Source organism: Bos indicus, chromosome 10 (assembly GCF_029378745.1).
Source record: "Bos indicus isolate NIAB-ARS_2022 breed Sahiwal x Tharparkar chromosome 10, NIAB-ARS_B.indTharparkar_mat_pri_1.0, whole genome shotgun sequence".
Lineage (NCBI taxonomy): Eukaryota > Metazoa > Chordata > Mammalia > Artiodactyla > Bovidae > Bos > Bos indicus.
Window position 1 is genome coordinate 32,696,337 of NC_091769.1, and position 12,300 is coordinate 32,708,636.

The following is a 12,300-nucleotide window of genomic DNA, read 5'->3' on the forward strand; positions in this document are numbered from 1 at the left end:
AAAATAAAGAGAAGAAAAACGCTAATAATCAGGACGAGAACGCCGAGGACGAGGGAAGACTGGGGCCAGTGCCTCCCCGGGGGCAGGGAGCGGAGGGTGGGGGTGGGGGGTGGGGGGAATAACGTGAAAGTTACCAGAAACATTATTTAGCAGCGGATTCCCTGCGTCCTTGTCAATTTCAGAGACAAAACAAGCAGCCCAGGCTAGTCTAGGCGGCGGCGCAGCGGCTGCGGCAGCGCGGCCCCAGCGGCGGCCCCGGCGGCGGCGGCGGCTCCTACGCAGCCGGTGCCCGCCCCGAGCCGCGGGAGCAGCGGCAGCAGCGGCGCAGCAGCGGCAGCGGCGGCAGCAGGAGAACCGGGGGAATCGCGCTGCTGGGGTAAAAGCTGGAGCGAGGCGAAAGCGTGTAACAATTGCACTCGCACACACACACACACCACTCACACGCACTCGCCGCCCGCCCGCTCGCACAGCGCTGAAACACGCGCGCCCAGACACGCACACACGCACGCACACACACTCGCACACACGCAGAGGCACGGGGGGGAAAAGAAGCCGATGAATAATTTTGCTGCTATTTTTTTAAAATACTGGCCGCCATCATCAAGCAGCGAGCAGCAGCAGCGTTGAAGGGAGAGGAGGCACCGGGACAGGCCCCTCTTAGGAGAGGATTTATATCTAGGTAAGTGTTGGAGATTTAAACCTACCCTTTGCGCCATCAGTCTGCGCTCCAATAAACTCCTGGATGTGTCGTATATTTAATATCCCAGTCCGGATAAGAAAGTGATCTAGGCTGAAGATTCCTGTTTTTTTTTTTTTTTTTTTCCAAACCAAGGAGACTTCTCCCAATTTTCCAATGTTATTTTTAGGGGGGGAAAAAAAAAAAAGCCCAGGCAAGACAACGAAGAGTTTTTTTTTTTTCCTGTGATATTTCTTCTTTTTCTCTTTTTTCCTCTTCTTCCTCCTCCTCCTGATCTTCCTCCTCCTCCTCCACCTCCTCCTCCTCCCCCCTCCCCTCCTCCTCCTCTTCGGTCCTCCTTTCCCCCTCTTTCTCTTCTCTTCCCCTCAGTTGGAAAAAAAAAAAGAAAAAGAAGAAGAAAAAGAAGAAAAAAAAAAATTGTTAAGCCCCCGAACTGAAGGTTACGAGCGGCCCGTCAGCAGCCCACATGTAACCGAACTGTCGTGTTTCATGGCTTTTTGCCACTCCAGCTGTCAATCAAAGCCCGGAATGTCAAGGTAGTGAATGAATGATGGTTGATGATGATGAAGAGGAGGAATCTTTCAGACCCGTTTTTTTCTTCCAGTAAAACTCCGCGAGGGGTTTCTGCTTCTTGTATTTTTTCCTCCCCCTCCCCCCTCTTTTAGCTTTGCCCCCGCTGTATCTATAATATGATCCTCTCTCTTTAAAGTATCGTTCAAAGAAAGCAGGAGGGGAAAAATCAAGAAAAAAACCGAATAGTTTGCAAAAATTGGACTTCCTCCCCCCCTTTCTTGGTAGGTATTTTGTCTCTCCCTCTCTCTCTTTCTCGCTCGCTCGCTCGCTCTCACTCGCGCTCGCTCTCTCGCGCTCGCTCTCTCTCGCTCTCTTTCTCTCTCTGGGAGATGAGTGAGTGTCAGTAGGTGTTGGCAGGTTGGCTGCTGCCTGGCTTATAGAAGAGCCTCAGTTTGGCGGCGCGGGTCGGCGGCGGGAGAACGAAATGACGGAACCCGGAAGTCGTGGTGGCCATAGCCCGTCGTACGGCGGAGACACATCCCGGGAGTGGGGAGCGGGAGCGAGGAGGAGCGCGCCGCGCGGAGCCTCTGATATGCAGCGAGTGCGATCGGACGGCCCCGGTTGGGGGGGCGGGGGAGGCGGGGGGCGGAAGGGGGAGGGGAGGCAGGAGCCCAGCAGACCCGAGCAAATCAGCGAGGCTGCTCCTCCGCGGGGATGGCGCGGGGGGAGGAGGGGACGGAGGAAGAGGAGTGTGTGTATATGTGTGTGTGTGTGCGCGCGTTTGTGTGTGTGAGCTTGTGTGTGTGCGCGCGCGCGCGCACGTGAGGAAAGAGGGAGGGAAAGAGAGAATGAGAATGAAGAAGACAGGGAGAGCGCAGAGAGGAAAACTGCAGAAAACCACAGGGAAAGTACGGTACAGCTTCAGATTTTTAATTTTTTTTCTTTAAAACTTCTAGTTCATTTCCCCATCACTCCCGGCTCCTCCCTAACGGGGTCGTGTCGGGGACGTTTGGCATGGCGCTCCTGCTTTTGTTCCTTTTAATTCCGCGGCCCCCTACTCATCTACCAGCCGACTTGTCGCGCCCCGAAGGCTTTCTGCTAACACTCAGAGGCAGCAGGATCTGCAGACCGTACCAACGCCCGGCCAGAGTTTTGTTTTTGTTTTAAGTGGTACTTTCTTCCCTGTGCAGAGCCAGGACCCTTGTTGTCAACATTCATTTTTTTACTAGGACAAGAAGAAACCAGCTTAACTCAGAGAGCACTCCCTCCAAGCTGTGCGGACGAGGGCCACCACGGAGAGTCTTTGGGGGCCGCAGAGGAATCAGGAGGGAGGAAGTGGGGAGAGTCTTTTGGGAACTTGATGTTGTCTGATGTTGCCAACGGGTGTGTGTGTGTTGTGGGTGTGTGTATGTGTACACGCGGGCGCGACTGGTGTGGGACTCCGAAGTGGATCTCACTTAGAGCTGGGAAGCATGGAAGCGAGCGGGAGAGAGAGGGGGAGAGAGAAAGAGAAAAAAGATGCCTAGCGTGGAGGACTGGCCCGCACTCCCGGACCAGCTTTGTTGCGGTCGCCCGGGGCGCCGAGGCCAGGGCTCGGTACCGCGGGCTAATGGCTGTGTTAATTACAACGGGCAATTTAGGGCGGTCTGGAAGATGGGGCCAATTCCGAATGAACTTTTCCGAAAATGAAAAGAATCAGTGTGTGGGGGGAAGGTAGCTATCCCACACGGTTTGCGTAGAAAGTAGTTCTAGCCGGTGTCTCTCCGAATCCCTGGCTGGAGCTGCTCCCAGCCTCACCTCCGCGCCGCGGGTATCCCGGCGGCTGTGTGTCAATCACTGGGCGCCCCGAGCTGGGGGCGGAGCTACGGTCTCCCCACGCGCTCCGCTCTACATCCCCCGCCGTCCCCTGGCTCCAGGCAGCCCAGCAGCCAGGCCCTGCGCTCGGAGCGCGCCCTCTCTCCCCAACTCCTCGCTCTCGCCGTGGTTCATGATCCCAGAGAATTGAAAACAGACTGTTCCTCAACAGCTGCCTCCTTCTCCAACTTTGAACCCATTCTGGAGAATAGAAAGTAGCGTATCCTCTGCGCTGGGCTTTGACCGACTTCCCGAGAGATGGGGGCGGGGGTTGGGGGGGAGGGGAGGAGAGCACAAGGAGAATAAAGGAATAAAGTAGTGTGTGTGTCAGACAAGAGAAAGAGGAAATGAGAGAGAATGAGAATATAAGAGAGAGTGAGAAAAGGCTGATAGGCTTTTCTTTTCTTTTTAAAGTCCCCCTTTTATCTTCTCTGCTTCACTGTAAGCTTTCGGGCAACTCAACTGAGCTTAGATAGCAGCCTGCAGAGACTCCAAGCGGAGTCGGAGAAATTTGGCCCGATTTTAATAGGGTTGGGGAATGAGCTCGGGAGGTCAATAAAGCCCTCCAAAAATGATGAATGATTGAGCACCTGTGATGATGATAGTGATTACCGGAGCAATTAAACAGTTTGATTAAATGAGCCATCATAACAATGATGTCTGCGGGAAATCGGCCCTCACGTATAAAAGAAAGATAGTGCGGAGGGACTTGCAGAGGCGAGGGTAGGGCGACGTCAGGGAGTGGGGCCGTGGATCGCGCAGTATTGGCCCGGGGTGGCCGCAGCAAGGACAGCCGGGTGCGCGGAGCCTGGGGATGAGAGTCTAGCCCAGGTTTTCAGTAACTCGTAAGCCAGGCTTCAAGCCAGTAAGATCCGACTGGTGAGAAACCTGAACGTTGGGAGAAGTGTCCTTCCCCATCCACCTCCTCATTTTTTCTTCTCAGAAGAACTGCAAGATTAAAAGCATCCTTCGTATTTGTTGCTGAGTTGCTCATGGACATATAAGGAAAGGTGAGTAAAAAAAAAAAAAAAAAAAAGAAGAAGATGCAAAAGAGAAGAAAAAGTTGACCTCCAGAATTTTATTAAAAAGAGGTAGTTGTTCGAATTCGGTTAACCCGAGGCGGGAAGATGACCGAGAAAGAAAAAAATCAAACTGGTCTCGCTACGGAGCATTTTCGACTTAGCAGAGGTCTTTATGTCGGTGGATCCACGGTCCCAGTGCAGCGCCGCTAGCTGAGAAGTTTGTACTCAGTTTTTAAGTTTTTAACTCTTCTAACTGTTCCTGTTATCAATATTGCATATTTGTCGCCAATAGGGTTATTATTGTTTTAAGTGTCCTATATAGAAAGCAATAGGCGCCAATTACTTTTCTTTTTTAAAGGATCTCAATTTCCTTGAAAATGTTGCTTTTGTAAAAATCAACTTGGAACCCAACCTCTGCATCGCAGTTTAAACATTCAAAGTTGCTATCTTCTACTCATCTTACCATTACATTTTTTTTTCTTAATGATATTGTGAAGTGAGTAACATTCCTACAGCCTTTATTTAGAAAAATTACACGAAGATTTTTTTTTAAGTGTTTCTTCCACGGAAGTGCATCGAGTAAAAACAATTCAGACCAATTGATGGTTTCTGTATTTTCAAACAGTTGTTGAGCTAATAATGGGTTGATTATTCCGTGATCATCTTGAGCTTTACAAAAGAAAAAAGTTTGAATTCTTTTTTCACGTGTTTTCATCCTTTGGGCGATGCAGAAGGCATTTTAATCTGAACTTCTTTCTTCCTTTCTCTCCCTGTCTCTCTCTGTTGCTCTGATATTCTGTAACTACTTTCGAATTTTATTGAATACATTAAAGCAAGTAATTAGGACAATCTGGTCAGAGGTGGGAGGGAGAGAGAAATAGAACATTTTGAGATACTGTTAAGGAAAAAACCAACCAATCATCCTTAACTCCAAAGACCTTAGTTAAGAAGTGTGAGAGTGTTAAAAGTGAAGTCTTCCAGGAGGAAAATCTGTGTCATTTAAAATTTTACCAGTTTCTTAAAGGGAGAATCCCGAATTTCATGCGACTAAAGAGATTTCACTTACCTAGTTGCACGTAATTATGAAACTGTTAGTTTAAAATAGCATCGCAGTGCAGTCAGTTACACACAAGATCAAGTTGGAGGTGATTCACGATGTCCATTCTTGGTCAATCTGATGAATTCAAAGGACGATTACTTTTAATCACCAACTTGCTGATGTTTTATTAATAGAACTGAAGAACATTTAAGAACTTCATAGTCTCCCCTAACTCCCAGTTTTGCAGTCCCATTGAAACTACTCAAAAGCAGTGGAGTACGCAGGCTTTCTGGTTTCTAGTCCGGGATACTATCTTGCTGATGCTCCGTTCTCAGCCTCCGCAACCCTTCCGGGACTTCGAGGCTCATCTGCTCTGCCACTTTTGGGGTAAAGGAAAAGTAGGTGGGGCAGGGCCGGGAGACGGGCGTGAGATGGGGGTCGCAGGAGGCGGCACACACCTCCGTCAATAGTCAGCCCCTTTTGCTCAGGCTGGAAATGGTTTTAACAGGCGGTAAAATTTCATCTTGCGGTGTCAAATTGGGGTCATTTTGGGGTTAGAGTTCTTCGTGTCCGAGAGGAGCTGTCCAGCTGCGTGGGGACTCATTAACTGCAAAAGATCTGTTTCAGTAAAAACAATTCAAAGACAATCAGAAGGCTGAAGACCTTCTACAAATCGCATTTTACAAGTGCCCCAGAACAAATATGGATGCTGAAGTCTATTTCTTCAGAATCCCAAATCGGCTACTGAGCTTTGGAGTCGGGGTGGGGGCACTGAATGAAAAAGAAAAAAAAGGTGAAGGGAGGGGACCTGATCCGGTGGAGGTGAATGGGAGGGGGAATTAGGCCTTTCAAACTTGAGGGTCTGTTTTTAATCACCTCTTGCTTACTGGAGCATCCCCAAGACTTCTGAGAACTGCTTCTTTTCTACTTTTCCTTCTCTCTCTCTCTCTTTTTGTCTCAACATGGAATGATATTATAGGTAACATTCAAGCTGTTAAAGGAATAATTGAATTGCTCTAAAGTTACTTAATTTAAAGGGCATTGGCTTTATGGAGAGTAATTTGAAATGAGCATCTATGAACCTAGAGTCTATTTTGGGTGAATTTGCTCACCTTCCTGTAGGAACTTATGTGTCTTTTCCTCCTTTTTTCACCTAAAAAGTTATAGATCCTCAGCACAGAAAACTCCAAATTCCTCAGAACTGTAAAGTCTGAAGTGTTAATCTGTGTATTAAAATCACTAGGCTTAAAACCTTTTTGTCTTCTTACAACAGTTAGAACAATTGGCACCTTGCTAGAGAAACAAATAGATCCACCCTTAATCTTATTTGTAACTTTAATGTTTTGAATTGGAGTATTTTGGATTAAGCAGAGTTTGGGTTTTTTTTTTTTTTTTTTTCTTCTTTCTTTCTTTTTTCCTCTATAAGGTTAATTTTTATTTGTGGAGGCTCTCTTGACTGGTTTGGAAGAAAGATACTAATTATTACTTTAATTCAAAAAATTCCTTCAGGTAAAAGGAAAGTGCCGTTTTAAAATGAGAAGGTAGATGTGAGATGCTTGGGCTTTTAGAATAAAACTAAATCAATATTTTAGAGTAAATTATGGTTTTAAAGAAGTTTTCTTGCATTACTGACCTGAGCAAGTAAATAGGATCCAAATATTTTATTCTTCCTCTCTCTCTGTCTCCCTGGACTCCACCTCTGTCACTAGGTCTTCTCTCTCCATCTGCTTCACTGTTCTTTGGTTTCTGAATGCAACAGGGAATTTTTGTGGTCCAGCTCTCTTCTCCAAGCCTCCCAGAGTATAAATTGTTATTCAAGGAGTTTGGTTGCGGCCCTGCAGACACAGCCCTGAACCCAGCATCGCTAGGACAAAGGCAAAGGGGTTCTCTTTCTGTTCCAACCTGCTGGCTGACAGTTGGAATTTTTGATATATATTTTATTTGGTGTTTTCAATAACGTGTTTGCCTCTCGCTCCCCACCCCCTTGCAGTCATCTATTACTTTAAAAACATCTCTCTGTAAAGCTCAGCTCATCCTTGTGAACTGTTTCTGACCTTCCCAGCCATGAAGCCAGAAGCTCTGAAAGTTGCTCTAGGAAGAATTTCACTTGCTTTCTTACCTGTTAACTTTGCTTATTCTCTTCTTAGTTGGGATCAAGAGAGGAAGGGGACCTCTTTTTGTTTGTCTTGGTTTTTGGTCCTTTCCCCACTTAGGCTTTCTACCATGCACCCCTCCCTCCAATTAATAACAATAAGGCACCCCACAATTTCTCTTATTAAATAAGATGGGGTGGAATGATTGTACTTTCTTTTCCTTTGCTCTGCCTTATTTCTTATTTCTCCCAATTTTAGCTCCTATCCTATGTCGCAGTAGGAAAGTATTTCAATAAATAGCCCTCTAGCGCTATCTGGCGGGGCTCCAAGCACGACGTGCGCTAGCTCTCGCTGTCTCTGGCTCCTTCCCGCGCTCTTTTCCTTCCTCTCATCCTCCTCTCGCCTTCTCTTTCTCTTATCTCTTCCGCAATCTTGATTCTGTCCCCTCTTTCTGTCTTTCCTGTCTTCCTACTGTCCCCTTTCTAGTTCCCACCCCCCATTTGCCGGGCAGACAGCTGGAAAGACCCGGTCAGAGGCTGACACCATCGGAACCAGGTGATGCTCAGGCGGGGGAGCTCTTCTAGGACTCCCACCTTCACCCAACGTGGGCCACGCACGTCCTTTTCCTTTGATTCGCATCTTACTGTAGCTTAACTCGTTGCTTAAGTCTCAGTCTCAGCCGGCGGTGGTTTGGAAGGACTTAAACTGTATTCGTGAAGTTTAGAGGAAAGAAGTCAGACGCTGGAATCCCGTCTAGTGGAGCCCGGCTAAGTTTTAGGTCAGAAGGCCGAGTCTCAATGCGAGTTTGACCGAAGGGTCGGGGCTTTGCAGGGGTGAGACTAGAGCTTTGGGAGAGAGCTGGGGTGGGGGCGCCAGCCGGCCCCCCTTCCCTCCACGCCTAGATCCTTCGAGCACAGCAGAGTGCTCCAGTTTATATCCTGGGCCTGTCCAGGATTTAATAAATAATTATTTGAAAAAATAATAATAAATTAGTTTTATCCTCCCTCTCCCACCATCACTACCACATCAAATTTGGAGAGGCGTGGAAAGGAAAGTGGAAGTAGGAAAGCTCACTGGAAACCCCAGAGGGCAAAGAAAAAGGAACAGAGACTTCAGGGAATGTGCTTGAGGATGCAGGACTCATCAGTGTTCTCCCTCCTTTCTGGAAGAGATTTGTCTTCCTTCTTATTTGTGGCTTAAAGAAAAAAGAAAAAACCAGTAGCCAGTAAACCTTTAGCATAGGGTGGGGAGTTAGAGGGGACAGGGGCAGAAGGAGAGATTCAACTCCAATTGGGTACTTTAAAATTCTCTCTCTCTCATACACACACACACAACACACACACCCCTCCACACACTGAGCCTTAGAGACATCTCCAGTCCTCTCTTTGAGCAAATCTCTTCCGTCTAGTTCTTGAAACGGAGGAAACAGTATGGGACCTGGGGGACTTTGTGATTGCATAAAAGTGCAATCATATGATCAACTTTGTGACTGCATTTTCTAAAATTTAGTTTTGACCTTGAGAAGTAAAAGCGAGGACCATATCCCCAGTATAAGACCCAGTCAGTAGCTACCTGAAGCTAGGGGCCTTCAGCCTGCAGTGACTGTGATCACACAAAGACCTCTTGCCACCTCTAAAATTCTCCCCTCCCCACAATCTCAAAAATAGAATAGAAAGGAGGGTGGAGGATGACTCAAATGTAGGTTCTGTTCCTCAAGAATTGCCCCCTCCTGCTCTCATCCTGAAGAAAGAAAGCACAATTTAGGTGTAATTAATTGAGGGCTGTTATTAGATCATCATTAGCCAAGGTGCAAATGGTTGCAGCCCATTTTTACTTAAAATTGACCAGCCCCAGAGTGATAGATCGATTTGGAGTAGAAAAATGATGTATCAAAACATCAATGTCGATTATTTGAAATATTGTAGTCGAATTTTTTTATTGCTTCATCGGTTAAGTGTCTGAAAGTGCAGTGTTCAAACATATATTTATGTTGTCAATACTGTCAGAACTGTCAGTTTTACTATACTGGATTTGTACTACATTTCGAATTTACTCATTTACATAAAATGCCCACCCTAGGATTCCCCCACCCCCAATCCATCTCTCTCTTTCCTCCCAGCTCTGGAAAATCCGTGTCAGTTTCTTCAAAGGATTCAGCAATCTTTGCCTCAGCTACAGTGTGCAGTGGCTCTTTTACTCAATTTTCCACATCAGATTACATGTCTTTTTCACCATTTCTAACTTTCAGAGATCCTTCCTCCATTCTTTCCAACTCTGCCTACTCCAACCTTTTCTCCAAAAGAGTATTATAGCACTTGGAGTAGTATTGTAGCACTTGGAGCACGTTCCCGTCCATGGGGTCGCAAGGAGTCGAACAGGACTGAGCAACTGAACAAGAAGCACTTGGAAAGCTTCTGATTTAAATAGCCTCATTTCAACTCCAAATAAACCATGTAGGTAGAAAACCGAAAAACCAGACTTCACTGTACCTCTTTGACTGCACTCTTGTAAACCGGGCTTCACTGGGCACAGGAGATCACATGTGTTAGGCTCCATCATCAAATTACCTGGAAGATTCAAATCTTCCAGAGAAAATGAATTTGGAAATATACTTTTTCTTTTCAGTTAAAAGCCGTGATAAGAGAAAAAGAAACAATACATATAAATGATCGGCACGTTTTACCTTTAAAAGCTTTTGAACTCAATCAAAAGACACAAGTTGGAAGCAGAATTGACAGTTTTAATTCTACCCATTTTCACCTGGCACATCAGATCAGAGGCAATCATTTATTTTATGCGGGGTAGACGGGAAAGTCAGATAGAAAGCTTGAATCCACTGAAGTCTCTATCCTAAAAAGAATTACAGAGAAACTAGTGAAATGCAAACATTCCACTACTCCACACTCTCAGTCTAGTCTAATTGAAATTTATAAATTCATATTCTGCCTAATTTTATGCTTTTTATTTTGTTTTCTAGGATTCCCTCCAAGACTGATAGGAAAGACAGGGCCACTTCTGGACTGTCTGTGAGGATGTGTTTCTTTCTATAATACTGAAGCACTTTTTATAAACCTTTTGGTGTATTTAAATAAATCTATTTGGACATTAAGAGAAGTCATATATACAAAGATAGCTTTGCTTTATTCCAGTAATCCCGATATTAGAAAAGAATTTCACAATCTGAGACGCCTTGGCCAAAAAAAAAAAAAGTTTTCTGCGTGTATGTGTGCGCACGTTTATAAACATCTCCCAGTCCGCGTTTGCGTGTTACCTCCCTCCTGCCACACACTCGAAGGCAGAGGCGTCGAGGGATCGCCCCCAGAGAGCTGTGTTTACTTAGGTTTTTTTTAATCTCGCCGCCATGTATGACAAGTGTTACTTCAAGAAATTCATCAGCCTTCTATAGATACTTCCAGTTTTGCTGTAATGATCTGCAGAAGAGAACTGCCATCACTTTCTCGCATCCCAAGGTGTTGCAGGAACTCACCGAAAGGAGAGAGTGGCTGAAACGCTTAATTACAGCGGGGGAGGGAGGGGCGCGAGGCGGAACCTTGGAAGGGAGAGTGGGGAAGGTCTTTACCTGGCCTGGACCTGAAGAAAGCTGTGAATCCTCGCGTTGAAAATTTGAGAAAGGTAGGATTGCTTTTTTTTTTTTGCAATGCCTTTGGGGAGAAGTGATACCCTTGTGTAACAATTAGCTCAGACAATAAAAATAATTGGAAAATCAGTTGGAATTTCTGAGTTTTTAATTACGTTTAATTTTGTGCTAAGCCGTAAAATTACGAATGCCCCTCAATTAAACACTCTCCTCTTGTAAAGCGTTTAACAACAATTATTCCTTAATCAGTCTGAATGTGAGTCACAAATGATGCTTTTCCACATCAAAGGGACGTCCTTCGACGTTACCTTTTAGTCATAAGTAAGAGGATTAATTCCTATAATTAGAGGGATAAATATGTGCATAAATACATCTCTCACTCTCTCCTTAAAAAAAAAAAAAAAGCCACTTTCACTCTGTGTGAGACGTGGCCGGCTGTGGTAGGGCAAGGATTTTAATTGTCCGCTTCTGCCCGACACCAGTTTCCTGTCGGGCGAATCGAACCGTGGAGACGCGGGCGCAGAGCACAGACCCCCCCAGAGGGGTACACACGCGCACACACGTATACACAGAAACGCACACACGAGTCAGGCGGGAGGTCCAGTGCTCGGGATCCCAAGGCCCCCCGCCAATTCCAGTGCGATCCTCCCAGGAAAATAACACACCCCCCAACCTCGGCCCTGCCCTGCGCTGCGAATGAGTTCTCTTCCTGTGGTCCACTTGGCCTGGATGGAGAGCGGGGTCCCTGCCCTAAACTGAAGGTCCAGGTTGACTCTTCAGGCTACAAATAAAAATTGAGCATGACCTTTTAAAACTCCTGTGTGAATATCTCATTTACCTAATGACTTTATGTCACCTAGGAAGAAGGTCAATTTCCTCTTAACCTTTCCCCCGCTGCTGCAGTAAGCATTCTTCCCTAATCAATGGTGGCTGGAATAATCAATTCCCATTTTATGATCGCTGACAAACTCAGTCTCTGGGCGGGGTGTGAGCGCGGTGGGGCTCGTTCCGGCCGGGACAGAGGTCTCCCTGGGTACGCTCAGCTCCGCCCGGCGCCCGCCGAGGGAAGCTGCTCGCTCTTGCGTCGAGTTCAGAGACCTTGGCAAACTTCCCTCCCCCAACCGCCGGCGTGACTTCTGAGTTGTCACTAATCCGAACCTGATATTCACCAGAGCTCTTTCGGTCAGCGACAACGCTCCCCGCTGCTGCTGGGCCTCCCACCCTCCCCTCCTCGAAGTGTTTTTATTTCAAAGTCTGCAGGCAGGGATTGTCCCGACCCAAAGGAGTGCGTGCGTGCGTGTGCGTGTGTGTGTTTTAGTTTCATTTACATTTTTAAAATTATTTTTGCCTTCTTCTGCATGCATCTCTTAGCTCTTTCACTGTGTCAGCCGGGCTCACTTTGCATAAACAAAGCAACAACAGAAGCTCCAAGTGGGTGGATTCGTGTGGAAATGAAGTCAACTGGCAGAGTTCTCTTTCTCTTT

The 12,300-nt window shown here is 46.6% G+C and overlaps 1 protein-coding gene and 1 long non-coding RNA gene across 8 annotated transcripts in view; one reads left to right on the forward strand and one right to left on the reverse strand.

Moving 5' to 3' along the window:
• Nucleotides 1-976, reverse strand: part of MEIS2 (Meis homeobox 2) — a 223,865-nt gene extending 222,889 nt beyond the window's left edge. For 3 of the 7 annotated variants that reach the window (XM_019968482.2, XM_019968480.2, XM_019968483.2), the window contains exon 1: nucleotides 705-976. In XM_019968482.2, coding sequence (XP_019824041.2) covers nucleotides 705-716 — 12 coding nt within the window. In that variant the 5' untranslated portion in view covers nucleotides 717-976. Of the gene's footprint in view, nucleotides 1-134; nucleotides 288-704 lie in introns of those variants that run through there. The other 4 variants (XM_019968481.2, XM_019968486.2, XM_019968484.2 and 1 more) reach the window with 2 other exon arrangements.
• A 912-nt stretch (nucleotides 977-1,888) lies between these two features.
• On the forward strand, nucleotides 1,889-10,945 carry LOC139185229 (uncharacterized). The gene is made up of 2 exons (XR_011568795.1): nucleotides 1,889-3,279; nucleotides 4,008-10,945. It is a non-coding gene; the product is annotated as an uncharacterized lncRNA (long non-coding RNA).
• Nucleotides 10,946-12,300: the final 1,355 nt, after the last annotated feature.